The 23,814-nt window shown below is 44.6% G+C and overlaps 1 protein-coding gene across 2 annotated transcripts in view; it reads left to right on the top strand.

Annotated features, from left to right (window-relative positions):
• LOC111147067 (WD repeat and FYVE domain containing 2) overlaps window positions 1-18,926 on the top strand; it is a 175,750-nt gene extending 156,824 nt beyond the window's left edge. Inside the window, exons 8-12 of one of the 2 annotated variants that reach the window (XM_022502941.1) lie at window positions 6,596-6,701; window positions 10,607-10,708; window positions 11,818-11,948; window positions 14,417-14,525; window positions 15,555-18,926. In XM_022502941.1, coding sequence (XP_022358649.1) covers window positions 6,596-6,701; window positions 10,607-10,708; window positions 11,818-11,948; window positions 14,417-14,525; window positions 15,555-15,584 — 478 coding nt within the window. In that variant the 3' untranslated portion in view covers window positions 15,585-18,926. The remainder of the gene's footprint in view (window positions 1-6,595; window positions 6,702-10,606; window positions 10,709-11,817; window positions 11,949-14,416; window positions 14,526-15,554) is intronic. The other variant, XR_002640589.1, reaches the window with a different exon arrangement.
• Window positions 18,927-23,814: the final 4,888 nt, after the last annotated feature.

Below are 23,814 nucleotides of genomic sequence, written 5' to 3'. Positions count from 1 at the left end.
TCCGGAGGTTACCTCAAACAGCTGCGTGAACTCAGTACAGTGTTTTCAGGAAATGACAAGTGGACAGAAAGACCGTGGCTAATCTGAACTCCCACCATAGCCAGGAAAACAGCCAAATGTTGCTAGCCTTGAACGGGTGCTCTTAGGCAGGGTCCCTGAGGAGGTAAATCCTTCCGGGGGCCCTTTGGTGTGAGACGGGAGTTCTGAATCTAAGAGAGCAAGTTCTCCGGGAGCAGATGCATAACTGATTCGATTTTTCCCTAAGTTACCCAGAACTCTCCATCAAAGAAATGAAAGCTGCTATACAGTTAAGCCCCCCTGCTCTTAGGGGGTGGAAGAGGGCCCAAGTTGACATTTGGGCAGATGTTAGCTTATGTCTGAAAATCGGTTTCTATAAAAAGAAGAAAGGTTTCTCTACCCTTTTTCCGGAGCAAGCATCAGACACAGGACTGGCCCCCTGGGTGTTCTACCTGCGAGGTCCCACTGGGCCCCACGCTTGGGCTAATGTGCTGTCACCATCTTGTTTTATAAGTAGTACATTTTTAGCAAGGGGCTTTGTATTTGCATTCCTCATCAGCTCCCCCCAGATTATATAGCTAGGTCTAATAAGATGTATGTTCCCTCTAGGGCTAGTGAGTAAGGAAAGGAGGCCGTCCCTAGTAAGTGTAGTCGTTGGAGACGGCAGATTCTGGTCGTTGTGAAAAGTGAGGGTTTTGTGCTCCAGCAGCAATACATGGAGCTCTCAGCCGTAAAATAATAACCAGTTTTGAAATGCTTTCTCGTATAAATGCTGCACTCATGTCAGATGAAACATGAATGTAAGAAGAACATATCTTTTATTCTTTATAACCCTTAATCTGTAGAACTTGGAGATGTTGTTTCCTTACCTCGTTTTTAGCTTCAAGGCGGTTACATCGTGAACCGTTAAATCAAGAAGGCCCTGAGCAGCTTTATTATAAAGCTTGGAATCCAGCATTCGTCACTGTGTTCCACTCTTCTATGTCGGAATATTAACAGTATTGGAGTCCCATAAATTATGTATTTGTTGCTGAATGTTGCTGCCAGCTCTGAGTGGCAAAGCATTTCCTTCTGTAGCTTATTTTGGTTTTACAAGATTACTGATGTGTATCAAGATGCCTTAACAAATGAAATGTAGTTCAAATCACAGGGTTATGAGTCTGCTCAACTAGGTAGATTTTCCTTCTTGCCCATGAATGTCAGAATGGTGGCTCTCCCTACTTTTTTTTTTTTTTTTAAAAGCAAGTTTTTTTTTGTTTTTGTTTTTGTTTTTTTTTAGATTTTATTTATTTGTCAGAGAGGGAGAGAGAGCGAGCGAGCACAGGCAGACAGAATGGCAGGCAGAGGCAGAGGGAGAAGCAGGCTCCCTGCCGAGCAAGGAGCCCGATGTGGGACTCGATCCCAGGACGCTAGGATCATGACCTGAGCCGAAGGCAGCTGCTCAACCAACTGAGCCACCCAGGCGTCCCAACTCTCCCTACTTTTTAAGACAGGTGAAATAACAACAAAGAGAGATGGAAAACAACAGACTCCTTTTTTAACGAGTACCTGTCAAGGATTTTATATTAAGTCATTAATTAATAAAGGAACTAGTAAGATGTTACAACCAGTTCAAAGGAAAATCCAAAGAGCAGACATACACATAGGCAGAGGAGAACAGAAATGAATTTGTAGGTAGATTTACAAATGGCTTCCTCCATGGGAGGGGCGGGGCATGGGGATTCGTTCCCTCTTCACTGGAAGGATTAATTTGCAATAATACCAAATTAACATTTACAGAGTTATGAAGTAGCACAGTTAAAGGTACTGCAAGATGGAGGCCCCTAGAGAATCATAACTGAGACAGGTGTGCCTGATGCCCCCTAATCCTCTGCTGAAGATACCAGTATTTTCTTCTTGCCCATTTCAGTCTTTCACGGTCTGCCTGATCGTTCTTCCCCTGTCCTCTCCTTTCATCCTAATAATCTCAGAGATTATTCTTGATCACAGAAGAAGGTTGGTCTCCTAAGGTTTGGCCTAATTATTGACATTGTGTGGTGAGAGTGTTAATTAACCATGTAGGTCATCTTGGTTTACTTTGCAAGTATAGACCCGTAGAGAATTATTAAACAACTATTGAGCCCACAAAATTAACTTCTGCCTGGAAATGTTTATAAGGAACCCTGGATTGTGCTTTTCAAAGGCTCTTTTATTTGCTATTCCAAGATTAGGAAACCAGGCCCAAAATATGCTCTGCCCTAGGTCAACCATAGTATTTACAACTTGGTTGAACTCCTTGAGGTTTCCAACATTTGCCAGGTTCCTGGTAGTTTCCTTACCACCTGTAAGTCCAGGCCTCTGCACACCAGGTACTAGGCCAGTTTTCTTAGCAGAGCTTTGTAGCCATTGGCTTCTTAATTTCAAGAGACAAATCATATCTGATTAAATGAGCATCGTTCTCTAATAGGACAATCTAGGTAAGGGCTTGGTTGCCCAACCATATCCTGTGGATAGATGCTAATTGAACCTATGAAATAATTTTATCTTGCCATTAAAATTAAGGGGGTTCAGTAATACTTTTCGAATTCTGGGGGAATCATTGAAACCTGGACATCATTTTTAAATGCTTCTGTTTAGCTTATAAAAGCAGAGTTTATAAGATTGTAGGTTAGAGATAGGATAAAGAGTAGGAGAAAAAGAACCCTCCCATATCCAGAAAATAGAACATTAAAACAGCATCAACAGTATTCCAGACAAAGGACCACAGTAAAATTTCCGTCTTTAGTTCATCCAGTCCCGTATAATTAATTCTTGTTCTGCTGGTTCTTGTTTAGCAGTCTGCATTCATGAAGCCATTTGCATCCATACTAAAGAGTCCAAAAATCTAAGGAAATCCTGATTCAGTCCACTAGCACAGCTTAAAAATTACCTAAGCAATGTCCACTCTGTAGCCTTTGCCCAAGAGTCTATTCTTTCGAAATATCAATATTTTAAAATACCTGGCACATAACAGCCCTTTTCCATGAAACTCTAAGATTGTCCTTTCTGGCCCGTAGCTTATAGCCGAGCCATCAGGCAAGCATCAGAGTAAAACAGAAATTGTCTATATTGTTGGGTGTTTTTTTTTTTGTTTTTTTTTTTTTTTTTTTTTTTTTTTACTGTGACAAATAGTAATCATAATGGAGAAGAATAAAATTCTCTATTGAGATAACCTACATAACTATGTCCTGAGAGTTTTGATCAGTATTTGCCTGGAGGGGAAAGCATATTAGAGACAATGAGAGCTCTGATGAACCTCCAGGGTCCTCCCATAAAATATGCAACTTCAGAAATACTTATATTAATAAATTGTTATCTAAACTGACCTGACCTAGGGAAGGCCGAGCATCTCTTCTGATCTGTTAACTCTTCCCACGAAACTCTTAAAATAGCAACAGGGCAAACAAATAGAGTTATTTATAGTATCTCTCTTTTTATAAGGCAGAGGAGTAGATCTTTACAATTCTCAAGGATCCCCTAGGGAATCTCAAAGGTAGTTGTAGGTGTAGAAAGTATCCTAAATTTTTTATTTTATTTTTTCAAAATGTAGGGTACGGCCTAGGAAGGCAAAATCATCAAGAGTTGTCCAAGGTGTTTTTGGGACTTTAACCAAGTCAACGTAGAGCTCTGAAAATAATGTGGTGACACACAGAATCTTTGCTAGCGAGGCAGATTTTATAGAAGGTGAAGAATATCCTTTTGCATTGTAGTCAGAAGCATTCATCAGTGAGGCAAGGAAACAAGCCATCAAAACTGAGGGAACTGTGCCAAGATTTTAATGCATTTTATGGCTCTTTTTTCAGACTTGAGTATTATAAACCAAAGCAAATAAAATTCACTTTCCAGGTTTTGTCCTTCATTTTTCTCTCTCATATTCTGGAACAAATTTGTACTTTACTTTAGAAGTGCCTTTGTCATGCATAGTCTCTCACAAATGTACAATGGTGTTTTCCAGAGGCTGCGTGATGAGTGGTATCAGAACAAATACAGAAAGAGATGAGTATCTGTCTCTCTTCTCTTAAGCCAGACATTAGAAAGACTTGCAGAAATGTTAAACAAGGCCATTTATTTCATCCAAATTTGTCACCTTGGGAAATAGAGTTAATTTTCACCAAATATGTGTTATTTATATTAAAATAGAATGGATTCCTCATTGCTATTTTCAACTGAATCAGTATTTTTTTTTTAAAGATTTTATTTATTTATTTGACAGACAGAGATCACATAGGCAGAGAGAGAGAGGAAGGGAAGCAGGCTCCCTGCTGAGCAGAGAGCCTGATGCGTGGCTCAATCCCAGAACCCTGGGATCATGACCTGAGCCGAAGGCAGAGGCTTTAACCCACTGAGCCACCCAGGCGCCCCTGAATCAGTATTTTTTAAGAATTCCATTTTGATTTCAAATACAATAAATATTGGTAATTTCTTATTTAAACCAAAGCTCTTTGGTGTCCTCAAATTAGTTTTAAGACTGTAAAGGAATCCTAAGATGAAAAAGTTTGAGAGCCATTGCTTTAAGATAAAACTACTCCATTTTCTCTTTTAAAAACAAAAGCCCATACATAGTTGTATCTTGTTTCCATCATTGCCCCAATATAATCTCAACCACCCATTTTAACTGATTAACCAGAGATAACTAACTTACATTTCATAGAGCAAATTGGGAAGAGGGAGGATGTGGATAATTGAGAACTGTCACATACAAGTGTTTTAGCAGACTAACAAAGTTCATGAACACACATGACAGAAATTTCTCCTGCAAGATACACCACTTTTATGTCTCCTTAAGGTGGCAGAAATGAACATGTTCATGAAAATGACTCACCGAAGTTATACCCTCTCTGTAATTTAAAAAATGAGAAGCAGACATATATAAACAATATTATGCTTTGTAATCAAAGTTCGGTATTCTAACTTACTTAGAAATTATCTAAGGTTGTTATCCAATGATTATCAATTAGCTCTACTTAGAGTAATCCACTTTAAGTTGCTTGAAGATCTTGGGGATTATCTTTAAATTGATGTGCTATAAAACATAATTTCTATTTATATGAAAAGTTTACCAAAACCATTATTTAGTTGAGTTGAACATGAATTTACATTTTTCATATATAGGATTATATAGGCATAATAGTAGCTTATTTGGCCAGTTACTGTATGTATGTGTGTATATATATGTATGCATATATATATATATTTATTTAGAAGAAATCAACCCAAGTAAAATAAGATGTACATTTGCTCATACTTAACACTGATGAATCAGAGAAAGACAGCTCTGTTTTAAAATTTATCACTTCCATCTCACTTGCCAAAGAGTTCACCTCAATTCTGTGAACTTAGATTCTTAAAATGTTACTGAGTTAGTGTTTTCTGTAAAAGAATTTTTACGTCTAGTAAATTTAAAGTTTTAGGGGCATAGTTTTCTTTTTTTTCTAGTAAGTTTATGAAAATTCAATTTATGTAAGCACTTGTTTGTCTTTATAAGCCAAGCAGAACAAGTTCTTATAATCTAAAAAGTACCATAATCTAAAAAAAAAAAGAAAAGAAAACATCAGAAAAAAAGAATACTGTAATCTAAGTTATTGATGCCCTCTGGCAATAGGCTAGCACTCCAGACATGAGAGGGAAGAGCCTTTCTGAGCAGTAGTCACAAACACACAGAGATTGTGTGCTTCGGTCCCACAGCTTCAGCCCCAGATCAGAGGGAAACACGAAAGCACACAAATCACCAGTCCGGATTGCAAGGAGCTGTTCTCCTTCCCAATGGGCACAGAATTCTTAATTGATTTCAGTTCAAAAGAGAAAAATATTCCAATAGAAACAACCAAGGGGCCCTATTCCCTGCTCCCTCACCCAGTGGAAAATAATGTCTATAACCTTTTGTTAGTGATCACCACGTTGTCAGACCATAGAACTGGACTCTCCATGGTAGCTACCCCCAAGAGGGAATAATTCATCAGCCATGTATGAACTAGAGAGGAAAATCGAGCACAAAATGAGTAGAGAGGGAATGAAAACTAGAGAAAATAGAGAGTCAGCAAAACTCAAGTCTGTTGCTGCTTTGTCTCCACCCTGGAACCAAGAAATGGCGCCTGGACTTAAGCCACCATGACACGCTCCACACCTCAGCCAACATGATTTACCTGACTCTGGCTGGTCAGTGCAGTGGGCGCTTCAATGAATGACCTCCAATACTCTTAAAGGATCCTTTAAAAAAAAAAAAAAAGGTAAAAAAGTGAAATCATGGCTTTTGAACAAATACAGCATAGCCATGTACCACAGATTTTATCTAATTAAGGAAGGAGCTAGTCCCACCTTAGAATAAGTTCAAAAATCAGGTTTCTCTCAGCTTTTCTCAAGTGTTGGTAACTGACAAAGGCTCTCTCTTCCTGAGGCCTCAGCATCTTAAATAAACATTTTGATTCCATCTGATTTCTAAGGTCTGTGCTCTGGGCTACGGGGAAGCATGCACACTGATTGACTTTGCCGGGCTTCCTGCCTTTAAGGCTTGCTCGCCTTGCTCTCCAGACCTGTCACTAACCCTGGCTTTCTTTCACAGTGACAAAGTCCAGGCCCTTTCTTATGCGCAGCACACACGGCAGCTCATCTCCTGCGGTGGTGATGGTGGGATCGTGGTCTGGAACATGGACGTGGAGCGGCAGGAGGTAGGTGTCAACGGTAGGTCACCGGCCACTCCCATGGCTGCCAGGCTGGACACTGCAGTTCTGGCTGGGCTGAAAAATGCCTCAGCCTCCCCTCCTGCTCATTTCTTAGTTCTCTTAGGATGAAACCGTTAAATAAGACCTGTTAATGTCAGAGAATAAAAGATTCTAGTTGAAAAGGAAGTTCCTTTTTTTTTTTTTTACACCCCTCCCAAATTGGCATGTAACATTCATGTAATGGTGATTCTATGAGAATTTCGACCAAGACGAAGGTGTTTAGACTTTGAATCTGTTGCTCCGTTCATAACCAAAGTTCAGGTGAGAAAGAGGGAGTCATCTGTTTTCAGACAATTATCCCTTCAAGTGCCCTAGGAACACAGAAGACTCGCATGTTTTGTGTTAGCCAGGAATGGTGGCCAATGTGTGAGAAATGGTATTTGATGAAGTAAGAGTCTTTAGGTTGATATTAATAGAAATATCAGAAATAACTGTTTTTGTGCTTCTTTATGAATCATTCTCCAAACAGTTCTCCAGATGCAAATATATACACTGTCATTTTTTAAGAATACATTTGAGTTTTCTCCTGGCGTTCTGTTTTTATGAGTTTACTTTTCATCTTTGAACATCTTACCAACGGACATGTTTACTAAATAGACCCTTGACAAGGACTTTGAAGTTAGTCGTATTCTCATTTCCCTAGACTTATGCTGGATGAACTTTCCCTTTGACGGTGTATATTCATCTAATGTATTTCCTCGCAGGATGCAAGACTTAGAAAAGCAGCACTTTAAAAAGACAAAGCAATTTCCCAACTTCTTTCCATGTCTTCACCCCAATCTCATTTCAAGAGAGTAGTTGCTATTATCCACCATGTAATGCTTTTCAAATGCTAGTAATTAAATGCTTAAGAAGATTAAAACCTGACTTGCTCAAACCATAAATCCATGGGAGTTCTATTAGTAACTAATTAAAATGATCATTACTGTTAGGAAGTGGGGAATTATAGAATATTGCTTTTGAAAGTACCACGAGGTCCCTTCGGTATAAAGGCAGGGGAATTGGTACAGTGTGTTCTTGGCCATGCCAGCCAGGGTGCCAGTGAGCCTACAGATCCTTCATGATAGCCTGCTCGGGGTGAGGGACAGTCAAAGCTCGTCTGTTCCCCGCCCGCTTCTTCCCAGGCCTAACTGACTAGACCAGGAGAGGGGAAACCACTGGGCTCTCTTCCCCCAGTGCACGCAGACTCCAAATTGATGGATCGAGGCCCAAAGGAGGATAATGATGCTTTTCAGAGAGGACCCTAGTCAGTTGATGGGCAGTCCTTTGAGCCATCTTGCCTAAATTAGGCACTTTGACATGCAGTTACAGGTGATGACCGTCTTGACTCTTCTTCTGGTGATTCAGAGCCCAAATGAGTAGAGAGGGTCCCAACCATTTTTTTTTTCTTTTACAAATGTCATATTCTGTAAATGTAAATTCCCTGAGATGTATCTGGGGGGCTTCCGGGTCCCAGCCAGAGCTTGTGGTGCTTACGTCAAGAGGCCGGAGACATGTAAAAAAGCAACCCCTGCACTGATAGACTTTCTGGTAGGAAAAAATAAATGGGAGAAGACTTCAGAAAACTGTTAAATGGTATAAATGATGTGATTACAGTTGCTGTAGGATAGAACATTAGTGCTGGCCATTTAGGAAGGGGTGCTTCTGTTTTTGGCTAACATTCTCAGCAGAGAGTTTGTGGAAGGAGATAGCGCTAAAAGACCCCTGGGGCCTGGCTGTGCTCTGATGGGGACAGGAAACACCACAAGAAAAGACAAGGTGAACGAGAAAAGTCATGCCCTGCGTGCTGGTGCTCGTGCGCAAGTAGAAGCAGTCAGGGATGGTGGCGTGGCCATGGGGACAGCGTTGGGGGGACAAATGGAAGATGGTGTGGCTGAGTGCGTTATCTTGTAGGCTTAACATGTGTTTCTATTGTTAATGGAATCCATTTTTTCAAAAATTGTATCCTTTTTTAGAAGTATGGATAAACATTCTCTGTAGAAAAGTTACAGAGTGCTCCTTAACAAATAGAAAACATGTCCGTTACTCCTAAATAATACCACCAGCCCAGGAATATCAGTAATGTGGTTACAGTTTCCTCTGCAAAAACACATGTGCAGGGTTTGTTTTTTGGGACAAAAAAAATGGAATCAGACTACACAGACTGATTTTTTTCCCCTTTTGTCCTGTGCCTTACTTCCATTTCCCTCTTTTTTTTTTTTTTTAAGATTTTTATTTACTTATTTGACAGAGAGAGATCACAAGTAGGCAGAGAGGCAGGCACAGAGAGAGAGAGAAGCAGGCTCCCCACCGAGGAGACAGCCCGATGCGGGGCTCGATCCCAGGACCCTGAGATCATGACCCGAGCTTAAGGCAGAGGTTTAACCCACTAAGCCACCCAGGTGCCCCCCATTTCCCTCTTCAGTGCATTTGATGTATGTCCTAAATCTGCATATTTCCTTATAAAAGATATAGGAGTGTGTGTGTGACAGTTTTTTGTAAATCCTCCTGATTTTCCTGAATCATAAGTGTTTTTGAAAAATCACAACATAGATAAGTCTTTTAGGGATAAATTGTTTTTTTTTCCTGAAAACTCTGTATTATTTTGTTAAAGCAGTCTTTAAACTGATTAGAGCTTAAAAATTACAAAGCAAATCAAGGCTTACTTAAGAACTCTGGTTTTAAGAAAATAATTAGACCAAGAATTGGAGCTTTTCAGATGTCACCTTTTTACTTTTCTTTTTTGAGACAGTGTGTAGCTGTAGGTTCATTTCTGCTTGTAGATGGGAGAACAGGCTAACTCCCCAAGTCTGTTCTGTAACAGGGCTTCTTCAGAAAAGGATTACATCAACAGAAGAAAGCTACAAGAAAAATAATCTTGTAGAGAGGGGGCACAGACCATTGTTTGCCACATTTCTCAGACTGGTTTGATCTTGGGCTTCCTTTATAATAAGTGTCCTGTGAGTCAAATTGGAGTTCGCTGGAACTCAGTTTTGAGAAACCCTGGGATTGCATCTGTTTTCCAGGTTCCTGTTCAGTGATATGTGGAAAGAGATCTGTCCCTCTGCCAAATGACGAATTGTACAGAGTTGAATGTGAAACTCTAGAAGCAGATGCAGAGTCACTATATGCATAATCTGTAAAGATTTGCTGAAGAATAGCTTTACGCTTAACACGTTTTTAAAACCCATTCGATATTGTTTCAAGTACTCACGATGGAGCTGGGAAATAGTGAACGGAGGCAGAAGAGTGTGTGGTCCATGAGGCAAGGAGTGGCGTCTCCAGGCCTGCTGAGACCTGCTGGGCCCCGCCGTGAGCAGATGGTGGACAGGCAGCCTCCCTGAGTACCCGCTGCGGTCAGGGTGTATTTTCTGGCGCAGGGAGCTGTGTGCCTGTGGAATGTGCAGTTACATATACGGCTGTATGTAGCCAGAGCAAGTCTAATGATGTGTGATATGAGAATATGAGATAGCGTCAATGTGGCAGTCAGAACCGTGTGTGAGTGACCTGGCCCAGTCACCCCTGAATGTTCCTGAAACCCCCCTCCCCACCACCTGTGGCATCCCCCTCCTGGCACTCTGCTTCCCCTCCTTAGGTCTTTGCACTTCCACTTACTTAAAGAATGATATAAATATTGTTGTATTTCCCTCATAAATTGTGTACCCCGTGACGGGAGAGATTCCGTTTATCATTGCTGCATTCCCCACACTCGAGACAGAGTAGGCATTCAGTAAATGTTTTCTTAAATGACTGAGAAATCACACCTCTGTTTCTCATGAACATATCTGGATTCTGTAACTCTCCTCACTGTTAATGGCTCCGTTGTCCTCCCTACTTTACAACGTGATCTGTTGTGTGCTTTATTTCATAAGACCCCTGAATGGTTGGACAGCGATTCCTGCCAAAAGTGTGATCAGCCTTTCTTCTGGAACTTCAAGCAGATGTGGGACAGTAAGAAGATTGGCCTAAGACAGGTGGGTGATCTGGATTCCCTCATCAAAATGGAATAGAGTGGAAACAGCTTCACCTGTGAGCTTAGAACTAGCACCCCCAGGCAGGGGGTGGGGGGTGGGGGTGGTCAGGCATACCCTGGAGCCACTCCAAGACTGCTCATTAATGGATTCCCTTATCTACTGCAGCTCATTCCTACTGGACTCTGTTTCTATAGTGATTTGTTCCGAGTAGTTAAGGGGTACATTTTTAGAATTATGGTGGCAACTGGGCACCTGAGTGGCTCAGTTAGTTAAGCAGCTGCCTTCAGCTCAGGTCATGATCTCAGGGTCCTGGGATCCAGCTCCGCATCAGGCTCCCTGCTCAACAGAGAGCCTGCTTCTCTCTCTCTCCCTCTGCCTGCTGCTCTCTTACTTGTGCTCTCTATCTCTCTGTCAAATAAGTAAATAAAATCTTAAAAAAAAAAAAAAAAAGAATTCTAGTCGCTACTATGGGAATACACCTTAAAATTAGAGGGATTGTGCTTAGCTCATAGTGGGACCAAGTCGTGACTTTATGTAAGAAGTATTTATTTCTTCTTAATAATTTCACTTTCTTTCCTGCCATCTCTTAGTTTTAGTCGTTTAGAGCTACTCGTTCATAATACAGCATTTTCAGTCCGATTCGTGGTTTGGTCCTCCCCAAGGAAAGCAGTGTAAGTCACCTAGCTTGAGCACAGCCCGAGTATAGGTAGTAGCTTGAACTGGGGTGCATTCACGCTGTCCTTCACCCAGCAGCATGGTCTCTGGAGGTGGCATCCCCTCCGTACCCAGGTCTGAGATAACCTGGCCACTGGGTGGTCCTCTGGAGTTCATACTGACCGGAGCTGGGAGGGACCTAGGATGGGCAGAGTGGGACCAGGGTTGGGAGGGAGGGCGGGAGTTGGGGGTGGTGACACAAGCAGATGTGTATCCAGCAGTTCTCCATTTGAATAAAGAGCCCAGAAAGAGAACAGAGCTGGTGTGTTCCTTCCGTTTCTTCGGTGCTCTTGTTCAGCATCCTCACCAGAATGCAGACGGCCGGCCGTGCCCGGACCGATGAGGTGGGGCCGGGCGGCAGGAGCCCTGTGAGCCTGTGCTCTCTCTCCCTCCAGCACCACTGCCGCAAGTGTGGGAAGGCTGTCTGCGGCAAGTGCAGCTCCAAGCGCTCCTCCATCCCTCTGATGGGCTTCGAGTTTGAAGTGAGAGTCTGTGACAGTTGCCACGAGGCCATCACCGACGAAGAGTGAGTTCCAGCGGTCCGCAGACTTAGCGGAGTGAGGGAGAGAAGGTGATCCAGCCCTGCAGCCATGACCATGAACGCCCTAGTTCCTGCTGGTTTCATGCCCAGACCGTGGCCGATGGGCAGAGCCCTCCTTTTTCCCAAGAGACCCGTGTTCTCTCTTCAGATAGGGAAAGAGAGTCTACATCAAGAATTCATGTCTTCTGTGCTCTTCCCCGCCCCAGGGGCAGGTGCCCTGCCAGCAGGTGTTCTTCCAGCCAACCCTGCTATCCCTTTATTTCCTTAAGGGCTGCTCTGGATTGCAGGCACCCAGGCTTTACTTTCTAGCCCAAGCTGGTATTTTTACAGGAGCTGAATCAGCCCACAGGCTCCAGAGTCCACATTTTCTCAGGAAGAGTTAAGCCACTTTAGGTAACCCCAGGGTAAATGCTTGATGGTCTTGCCCGCTAACCTAGGATCTTAGGTTACTGCATGTCAGTGTGCTTTTGGGGGGGGGGGTGGCAGGGCACATTTGTGTTATCTCTCTTTTGGGGGGGGTGTGGGTGGCAGGGCACATTTGTGTTATCTCTTCAATGCCGCTCATTCCAGACTGCCCAGAGGTAGGTAGAATCCTCTGCGACAGGTCCCCCTTTTAATGAATGACAGCAGGATCTCCTAGGAAACTCGTCTGCCTGATTCTCCCCCACCTATTCCCCTGCCTTGTATACAGTAGAATCATTTCAAGTGCTAGATGGGTGTCTTGAAACAGCATATAAATAGAAACGTATTTCAAATGCACCAGAGGAAGTCAGCATTTAAGGAAAGTCATGGCAGTTAATACACCAAAGCACTCTCTTATGGATAACCCTGGTGTGTGTGTTTTTTTCATTCTTCTTTATCCATATCAAATGTAAATTAAGATGCCCTTGCATCAGTAAGCATTTATGTTCATTGATTATTTTCCACTCATCATACGTGATGAAATTAATAAGAACGATCTTTTCATTAAATTAGGGAGCTTCAAGAGACTTTAGAGACACAGACCCAGAGAGCCTAGGCAGCTACACATTAAACCTAAATTGTAAATTTTAAATATTTTAAAGTGATCATTTAAATATTTTAAAGTAATGCTGGAGGTCTGTTCTGCAGACGTAGCTACAGGTAAAACTGTCTTCAGAGAGCCCACTGCTGAGGAGTGGGCATCCATGAAGCCTGATGACAGACCAGCCGTCTCCTTCCTCATGTCCCTATCCCCCTTCCTATGTCACTCTTTCTTCTGTCTCTTCTGCACTGCTTCTAGACCACCTAGGCAGTCGACAGGCCTTCTTATTAAGCAATGCATAGGTTAAAAGATACAAAACAAATAACAATGTTTGTTTATAGATTGTTTTACTTGTTCAAGTGTTAGAAGACCATAGAGAAACTAAATCTGCAGTTACACCAGGAAACGGAGGAGAAAGAATGGATGCCCTTTGATTAGAATAGTAATAGTATCCTCGGCTTTTTAACAGGCGTGCTTTTTTTTTTTTTTTAATAGGTACAGATAGACTTTATACCAGTAGGTACTTCTGAGATCAGACTTTAGCAAAAGCACTGAGGTGTTTGTTTTAAGATTTGTCAAAGGCATGGGTAGAGATTTTTCATAGGCTCTATCAGAGCGACAAGTAATCCGTAAGACTTTGGGAAATGTCATCATCTCATTCCCATTTTGGAGAAGATAAGAATCCTTTCCTCTTTTAAAAAGGTGCCTTGATTGCTGGGTCCATTAAGCTTCTGCCTTCAGCTCAGGTCATAATCCCAGGGTTTAGATACCAAGTCCCACATTGGGCTCCCTGCTCCGCGGGGACCCTGCTTCTCCCTCTGCCTCTCTCTGTCTTGCTGTGTCAAATAAACAAACAAATAAATAAATAAATAAATTTTAAAAATATAAAAATATTTAAGAAAAAAAAAAAGGTGCCCTGGTAGCTTAGTTGGTTAAGTGTCCGACTCTTGGATTTGGCTCAAGCCGTGATCTGATGGTTGGGGATTGAGTCCTGAGCCTGCTTGAAAGTCTCTCTCCCTCACCCTCTGCCCCTCCTGTTTGTACTCTCTCTCTTTCTCTCTCTCTCTCTCAAATAAATAAATCTTTTTTTTTTTAAAGATTTTATTTATTTATTTGAGAGAGAGCACATGAGCAAGGAGATTGTCAGATAGAGAAGCAGACTCCCCGTGGAGCTGGGAGTCTGATGCGGGACTCGATCCCGGGACTCCAGGATCATGACCTGAGCCGAAGGCAGCTGTCCAACCAACTGAGCCACCCAGGCGTCCCTCAAATAAATAAATCTTTAAAAAAAAAAACAAACAAAAAAACCATTAACAGGTTCCCAGGAACCAAAAGTAGATGTGAGGAGCAGTTTTGAAGTGAGGCACCTGTCTTGGTCATTGGGCTGCAGCTTTCCTTCATTCATGTGTCACCACTCTTCACTCTTGGAAACTCGCTTTGCTCCTTCCAGACGCGCACCCACAGCGACCTTCCACGACAGCAAACATAACATCGTGCATGTGCATTTTGATGCCACCAGAGGATGGTTACTGACTTCTGGAACTGACAAGGTTATTAAGGTAGGGCGCCATCTTCTTTCAGAAGCTTTCCTTCTTTGGCCCTATGTCAATGTCCAGGAGCCCAGGACTGGGTGAGGTCTGCTCACAAGGTCACTGTGAGCAGTGAGCATTTTTGAGGCCCCAGTACGTGCAAGGCCCCGTGCCAGGGCCCTGGCCTCACACACCAAGATCAGACACGGCTCTTGGCTGCAGGGAGCACATTGTCTACTGGGGACGTACTCTGTCCTTTTGATGGTTACTAATAGGTCACATGTTCAGCAGCCAAAAGAGTGATACAGGCAAGAATTACCTTAAGAGCTCGGTAGAGGGAGATGGGGTGCTAGAGATGGCTTCAGGAAGGAAGTGGGGTTTGAGCTGAGCCTTGAATGAAAGGAAGGACTCAAATAAGCCAGCACATAATAAACAAGATGTTTTCCCCATGAGATCAATTAATCCAGAAGCAGTCCTCCAGGGTCTGTCTGAGGACCGTGCTGGATGGATGTGGTACCCCAGCAGAGGCCCCGGACAGGAGGGGCCACAGCTATGCCATGGGCTTGGCCCTCTCTGGTCCCTTCTTGGAGGCACCAGCAGGATGTGGTGGTTAAAATAACCCCTTTCAAAGCCACTGGGGGCCTTGACTTTAAGCAAGTTTTAAAAATAAACTCTGGGAATCTTGGGTCCTTGATTTTTGAAAATGGGACATCTTGGAAGACTGTTTGGAAGACTGGACAAGAGAAGGTCTGGAAGGGACAACAGCATGTCCCTGGGGCCCACAGGGGGCCTGATAGATGCTCATTCTCTTGTCCCAGAAGGGAATCTGATCTGTCAGATTCTGCACTCACCAGATGAAAATTCCCCACGGCCACAGTTTTAAAGTCTACGTTAAACATTGTCATGGCAAAATACCATTTTATAGATTTAGAAATCACGTTAGTGTAGTACTTAGTTGCTTAGCTAATTAAAAGCTCACTTGTATTCAATCATAAGGGCTGTTAATCCTCAACACAAGGGAATTTCAGTTCCTCCTATGTTTTCTGTTCCTTTCCACAGTTATGGGATATGACCCCAGTCGTGTCTTGATGACACTCCAGTATCAGAAAGATAGTATTTACTCAAGAAGCAGTCATTGGAATCCGCATCATTACTGAAGCTGTCAGCAGACACGTGAGAGTCTGAGAGAAACTCGCGAGCCGGGCTGAGTTGGCATGGGACCTAGTGAGTGGACACTGGCGAGGGGACTCTTTCAACCAGTTCATACAATAGAAAAGAAGATATTTTTTTAACAAATGGTTTATACACTCTGGCCGTGCTGCATTGTTCTGAGCATACTGAAAACTCTGTGTGGGGTCTTTACTTGGTGTGTGTTTCTCACTTCCTTTTCATTGTCACTTCGTGTGTTGGAGAGATGAGGGAGGCATCTGTTAGGGATATTTTTGGTCGTTATAAAGTCGTTTCCATGTTTCCTTCACTTGGGCACATATTCTGTGTTCGGCGTCCTTTTCCTCTCTCTGTGTCACCTCCCCTCCTCTTCATGTCCGCCTGTGTACGTGTTTCTCTTTACACTCTGGATTCTCAGTGTTTGTGCTTTCACAGACCTCCTCTTCGGCTGAGAGACTCAGGAAACCATTCGTGTGGGTTTTCCGACTGACTTCTTGAATCACCCAAAGAGTAGTCCGTTTGGAAGGTCTAACTCATTCCTGTTCAGGCTGAGTAGACGCGACCTTGTGCTTCTGCCTCTAGTTTTCTGTCTTTGCTGTGAGAAAGCTGCTCCCGACCCCTGTCCTCACAGAAGCAGATGATTGTAGCTCGGAGCTCCAACTCACAGTGCCTGGATCATTTCTCCTTCCGTTGGAGCCTTCTGAGCCTTTTATGTTTTCATGTGATTCGCGTAGCTCTTCCTCACGGTGTTCAAAACAAATCCAACAAAACAAAAAAATGCAAACCCCATGTCCTTCAGAAAAAAGCGTCTTTAACATGTGTCTGTCCACGTGACATCACCTCTGAATTTGAATGTGCTCCTTCCTGCGAGAGTATATCCTGCTCTACTCCTCACCATCTGTATTTTCTTCCCCTTGAAAAACTAGATATTTAAAGATTTTTATCTTTGCGTATTTTAGCAGAACACTTTGCACACTTCCATCCTAAAACTCTGTGATCTGAGACATAAAAGGTACCGAGTCCCACATCGTACTGGCTTCCGGGAGGGGTTTGTTAAAAAGAAAGAAAAGAAAAAAGAGGGCTTTAGAAAATGAACCCGAAGAATTCTGATTTTAAGGGAATCCAGTCAAACTTGATAAAGTGAAATATTCTTGTGCGTAGTGACTCAACTCAGAATGTTGAAGTCCTTTTTAGAAATCTTACTCTCAACTGTTTGCAGCAGGTATGTGCCATGAGCCTGCCCCATTGTGTGCATTTTACACATCCCACCTCATTCACCCTCTCCTGTTAGGGGACCCCCGAGTCTCTTGAGGATCACCAAGTTCAATTAAGCCTTGCAGAGAAACAGGCCAGTTACTTGCCCTTCGCTATCCAAGCTGTCCGCATTATCTTGTTCACTTCTGATTTGATAGGTTTTTGGCAGTGGTGTTGAAATGCTTCCAATTTCTTTCTCTCTTTTTTGTTTTTGGAAACCTGTTTTTTCTCCCCCCTCATGGTTATTAATTACTTTTTTTTCCAACCGGAAAAAGTACTGCCCACCATACTTCTGTCCTCTGACCCGTGTGCTCCCAGGGCTGGGGCTTCCTAGAGATGGCTCTGTTGCTACACCCTGGGGAGTACAGTGGGTGTGCCCCGTGCGGCCCTGGTGCAGGGCAGCCTGTGTGTCACCTGAGCCATCAGACCAGCTCAGGTGACCACAGTCTAAGGTTGGATGCGCGTGTGTACTTACTCAGGCATGGAAGCCATTACCACTTGTCACTTCGCTGTCGCCTACTCCCCCTGCTTGCCATCAGTCAAAGCTGTTAGAACTAAGCTGAGTCTTGTCTGCATGATTGTGAGAGAGCTTTAAAAAGGGAATGAAATTTAAAATACTGAAATACCTATTTCATAGCTCACTGGTGGAACTTGGGAGCCACGTGCCAAGTTGTACATAACAGAGAACCGTGTGTGGGAAACGAGTAATGGAAATGAATTGCTCCCTTTTCCCTTTCCGAAGTTCGGAGTGTGGCCTGTATACGGAGAGGGAGACCGCGTCAGGTAGACAGTGGAGCAGTGCCCAGCCAGCCCGATGTGGATCTGACTTAGGTCTGGAGGAGCTCACACACCCCACTGGGGCAGCTGATTGTCCCTGCTGGTCACGCATGTCCACCACGGTTGCTCTGGGCTGGACCCTGCCCTTCACTACAGCCCTCTCCCCCTCCCCAGTCCTGCCCCCACAGCGCTGCTCCAAGGCTGAAACCACTTGACACCTCATTAGTGATGAGAGTCACGGTCAGAAACCACAGAGACATCATAGTATCCCCTGCTCTGCCCTTTTCTTTCTCCTTATCTGTGTGGGTGCTTGACTTTGTTAAGAAGTACTTAGCAAAGTAGTGGTGTGTGTGTTTATGATACTGTGCATTCTTGAGTTTTATGAGGAATGTCGCCACCATTTTTTGTAACTCACGGAGAGAGAAGTGCTGGTGTTGCATGTCTTCCCCGCATCGTATGGAGTGGAGGCTTCGCTTGCTGGGAGTGAAAGCTGGAACCAGCTCTTGGCTTTTCTCCTGGCTGGGTTCACGGTCATAGTTCTTGTTTTGCCCTCTTGCAGTTGCACTTTACATATATTTTTGCTCTGTTACTTCAGTGGCTCTGGCAAGTAATGCCTAACATTGGCCATGTTGGGAAAGTGGCCGGGCTGCCCATCTCATGCGCAGACTTGCTCTGCATTCCGTAGGATAAAACTGATCACAGGCTTTCAGTTTCTCCAAAGAAATGATGTTACTGGAAACTTTCACGGCCTGGGTTTGTGTCCGCAGTAGCTAAGGTGGTTTTAGATTAAGTACTTGGAATTGCATGTCTTTTTATATGAGATCAGTCAATGATGTTTTTCTCATTTGATGGTTTCAATTATTCAAGGAATCATAGAATCACAAAACTGGAAGGGATCTTCGGAGATCTAGAATGTTCCAAGCAGAAAACATTTGGTCATCCCAGGCCGTCAGATATAGCTGAGGTGTCAACAGGAGAATCTAAAAGATTTAAAGAATTTTCCAGGAACACATGGTTTTGGACATTAACTACTAATGGCATGACTAGGACGAGTGTCCTCTAGGCGGTTCTCAGGAATCAGGCCTGATCCTCTTACAGGGGAATCTGACACTTCTTTTGGCCCCAGCCCTGTTTCTGAAGGGGTGGGTACTATGCAATGATGCAATTCTTGCAGCTCCTGATCAGCATAAACTCCTTCCTAAACTCTTCCTCGTGGAACGCCCCCGCCCCCGCCCCCGCCCCCACCCAACAATGCAGGTGGAAATCTAAGGGCATTGACATTTCACCTTCCCCTGTTTGTCTGAAGGCCAGCCTTGAGCCAGTCTCTGAGTCTACAGCCTTTGCTTTTCTTAGGGAACATCACCTTTTCATGGTTTGAGATTCATTTTTTAAAAAGCATAATTTATTTTTGCTTAACAATCAATTTTTAAAGCCTGGACATTGACTTTTAGGTAAAGGGATCGCTCTAAACTCTGTACCAAAGTTACTGGACATAAATAGTCATGAAACAAGATTCCTTTGATTTTGCTTTTTTAATAGTTTAATTGTATATAAGTGATATCTCATTCACTAAGATATGTATTTTAAAGTAAAAGAAAACACTTCGCCAATACAGTCTTTTTCTGTCCTTTAAAATAATGGTAAATTTTAACTGACAGTGGACATCTATGAAGTTGATTGGGAAACACAGAAATTAAGTCCATTTTAAACACAATCCTCTAGGTGATCTTCTGGAGTGTAGCCCACTTCAGCCATTTGTGGACCGTCTGCCACGAGCCAGGCTCTAAACTAGGCCTTGAGGGGCTGGCACCCATTCCCTGTCCTGGGCAGAGGCCACTTGGGGTAGTGGATGGGTTACGTCAGTCCCGTGGGGTCCATTCAGTGATAGAAGTGTGCGTGGGGCCCACCCCAGGAGTTATGCACACAGTGCCCGTCCCCCAGCAGAAAGGACTTCTGAGCCGAGGGGTGAAGGTGCGGTTAGAGTGAGTCCAGGAGGGAAATGACTTGCAGGCTGCCGAAACAGAAACAAAGGCCTATGGTCTGGCATCAGCCTGGTACGCGGAGGCCACAAGTGGTTGGAGTTGCCAGAGGGTATCAAGTACTCGGCTGAAGTCCCGGGGCCTGAGCTCTTGTCACTATGGCAGGGAGCAGCATGCTGTGTGGGGTTCCCCACGACCTCGGAGGGAGGCAGCACATGGAGCACCATGAGGGATTCCCTCGGAGTTTGAGAGTCGGGTTTTCCTGCAGCAGACTGAAGCTAGTATCTAAGTTTTTTGTTGTGGTTTGCCTTTAGAAAGACCTGGGGTGGTGGGTGGTTACCTAATATGACCCATGGCAACTAAGTTTTGAACTTTCTGGAAGCACGGCCCCACCCCAGAGGCCGTGAGGTGGATCTGGAGGCCCCCACACGCGTGGACTTGGCCTGGGAGAATTTAATTTAATTTAATTTAATTTCCTCGTGACACAGGTGGGCCAGGCTCAGCTGCTCCCCTTTGAAAAAGGGAAGACCATGACAGGTAATAGGAGACTGTTCTAGACAACTTCAGCATCACAGGAATACGCAGAGCCAAACCTGTTGGTGCCTAAGCAGGCAGCCGCCCTCCAGTTCCCTGCTGGCCTGAAATCATTCTTGCGACTCATGGGTCTTCTCAGTACAATGTAGGAAACGTGCTACATCCCCATCATAGTGCCTCTCGCCACATGCAAGGGAACGTTTTTCTCAGGCCAGAGGCCGTGGAAGAGGCTCAGGCAGCGCCCCCTCCGAGACCTGGCTCTGCCCAGCAGGAGCGTCCCAGCATCCCCCCACGAGGCTTGGGGCACTTTCTGGTTCTTGCCGTTACTTCCGTTTGCCTTTTCCTTCCATTGCCCAGCTCTCTTATGTGCATAACTTGATAATTCCAGAATATTCGTGTTCATTTTTCACCTTCAACTCAATTTCATAACCAAGAATTATATACATACCAACCCTCAGGGGTTTTAGTCTGTAATTTTGCCTTTAAACATGATCCTTTCTACTGAGAAGCCTGTTTAGACCTAACACGCAAAAGCAGTCTCCAAGAATATGATCTGTCCAAGATTGGAGTGGGATCCCTCCTTTGTGTTTCACATGCCGGGAGCATTGTTCCTGTTGGAGCAGACAGTCGGTCGTTGTCGTCAGAGACACGGGAGGGTGGCTAAAGCCTGGAGGAGGGACTGAACTGGGTGGTGGTTCTTGGGACCCCTCCAGTCCTGCGATCCTGTCATTCCACGAATGTTTAATGTTGGACTAGTGGCTGACTTAACTCCCGACAGGCAGGCGAATAGGATCAGGAGGTCTTTGTGTTCTTTCTCATCAAGGAAATTACTTTCTGCGTTTTTCCATCTAGAGGTCTGGAAAAGATGGCGAAGGTGGAAGTTGGTCTTGGTACCACCTCACTAAAAAATAAGATACCTCAACATGTTCACGTTGGCGACTTAATAACGGTAGCTGACTTTCTTGGGAGATAAAGTGGCAGGGAACCGCAGGTTGGTTTCAAGGTTAGATTGAGAATCTGACCTTGATATTTTTTTCTCCTGGTTCTCTGGGAATCCGGAGAGGGTGAACTCGAATACAAAAAGGGACAATGGTCTGCAAAACCTATTTCATTTACTTGCTTACACGTTTTTTTCCCTCCCATTTGAATAGATAGCAGCCTTAGGTCAGTAGCAGTCACCCATTTGGAGTACAGACCAGACACTTGTGTCACTGATAACTGTGGTACTCTTCATATATTTGTGTTGGGTACCATTTATTTGCCTTGCTTTTTAAATGATTTTTTTTCATGTACTGTCTTTTCGCAAAAGAAAATCTTTATCTGAAAAGTACAAAAACTCTTATTAACTGGACAGTGGGGAAGGTGCTAGCCCTCCGTCCCTGCCTGCCTACCTGCTGCCATTCCTAATCAGGGCAACGGACCCTTCCATGCTGCACGCCGTCCATCTGGGGCCCCCGTAGAACCTGGCTGCGGCAGGCATGTTACTTCATGGATATCTTTTTCTTTCTTTTTGAAATGAGATTCCCCAAGGGGTCAGGTTGAGAATGTCATGAGCCCGAAGCCGGAACAAATTTCTCAAATGCGATTCCAGCAGAACCCTTCCGGCCTCGCCGTGCTCTCTGCCACTGGAGACATTGACATTGACTTCCTGACTGAGCAGGTGGACTGAGCAAGACTGCTTACAATGTTAAGATGCCTGTATCCAGTTCTACGTTCCAATGCTGCTGATGTTGTGAATGTTTTTAAACTCTGCTCACATTCTCACTGTGTTCCCTTTAACTGAAATATGCCTGTGGCCATTACCAATGTAGAAGACTCTCAATGCAAAGTTGCCTCCACGGTTTAAAATAAATCTCTGTGGAAAACTTCGTGCAGCTCTAGTGCCATCATTGTTGTCGTCAAGCTGAGACACATACACCACAACAGTCCTGCCTTGGTGTTCCCCGGGCGAGAGAAGGCAAGTCTCCAGGCCGCTCCTACACCTGACGGTCTAGAGCCCAGGGAGAACCGTGGTCTGGCGAGACTTTGTGCCCAGCAAATGGGCTGTGGCCGTGTGGTCCTCTTCATTCTCTTGATCTTGCACATAAGTGTGCTCTAACTGTAGTTAATTTTCCAACTGAGGAGAAAGGACTTCAGGGCAAATGTAGCTAGGAGAAACCTCTCTAAAAACTCAGGAAGCCTATTTTATGGATAGGAAAACAGGTGAGAAGAAAACAGTGGCTTGCATGGCACTGAACAGACAGTGGGGGAGCTGGGGTGCCCTTCATACCACAGCCCATGGGACTGGGGGCCCCTCTCCCTCCCCGCCCCTTTGTGCCAACACAGCCTACCCACACCCCACACTCCAGAGGCCCCCCCTTTCTTTCGAAAAGTGGGGATGAAGTCAAATGTAGCCGAAAGTCACTGCCTTTCCGGGCAGACGCACCCAGAAAAACCCCTTCCTTGGGGCTCCTTGGCTGACAGCCTGGACCTGAGCAACTCTGAGGAACCACCCGCCGGGTTTTTCTCCGCCGTGGGTGACGAGGGTGGTTTTGCTCTGAGCCCCAGGCGTGGAGGTAGATATCCCTACATCTGTTTGCTGATTTTGCTACAACTTTGCAGTCATTAGGAGGTAAAACGGTATAATTTAGAGGTTTTTTCCAAACTAGCACTAGCATGCCGGTGCATTATTAAAGCCACTCCTAATCTTAAGCCGATGAATTTGTTTATGTAAATACACACTGTCCCTAGGGCCACACGGGACACAGGACAGAGGCAGCGTGGGGCCCTGTCTTGGAGTACAGAGGTGTACAGCTCATTTGCACATGTCCCTCCTCCCACCCTGCTTCCCTCAAACCTACAATGTAGGCTGATTTTGAACCCAGAATTTTTAAGAAACCACATTCTCAAATAAAGGAGAGATTCATACAGGATGGAAAACAAAAAGCAAAACAAAACAAAAAAACCTGCCACAGAAGCTGAAGGTCGGCTTGTTCCTGGCCCTGGGCACATTTATTTTAATATAGAAGTTCCCAGTCCACCGAAGTTCTCATAGCTACAGTGGCAACGTGCAGGAGAAAGGAGAAGAGGCGTCTGCTCAGTGGCCCTTGGTCCATACTTTCTCTGCCCCCGAGCTGGGTCTGGCCTGTCTTACTTAGACCTCTGAGCCAGCTCTTCTGGATTTCTATCAATTTTTCCTCTCCAGCTAGTGAGGACGGTGTTCTAGCAAGAGGCAAGTATGTGGAACCAGTTTCTGACCTAACAGTGAGTGGCACACGCAGCTGTGAGAAGGGTAGCTCCCCGACTGGCCTTGGCCTGCGGCTGAGAGGGCCTCAGGTCAGTCAGGTCACCCATGTCACTCACACCCTCCAGGGGCCCCCCCGAGCGTCAGGTGCCGTCCCTGCCCTCAAGGGCCCACACGGATGAGGGTCCTGACGTGCTGCAAGTGGGAGACCGAGCAGGGGAGAACAAGGAGTCAAGCGGAGTTTGACTGACTCAGACAGGACGCAGGGGCTGAGGGAGAGTCTCCAGATGGGTGTGGCTGGGGTGGGGGTGGGGGATGCTGTGGACGGTGGGAGTGTGACGTGTTCAGGAACTGGCAGGTGGTAGCCAGGGGAGAGAGGCTCCCA

The sequence above is a fragment of the Enhydra lutris genome, unplaced genomic scaffold (assembly GCF_002288905.1).
Source record: "Enhydra lutris kenyoni isolate GAN:26980312 unplaced genomic scaffold, ASM228890v2 scaffoldscaffold15, whole genome shotgun sequence".
In the NCBI taxonomy this organism is placed as follows: domain Eukaryota; kingdom Metazoa; phylum Chordata; class Mammalia; order Carnivora; family Mustelidae; genus Enhydra; species Enhydra lutris.
This window is presented reverse-complemented; position numbering and strand designations above follow the sequence as displayed.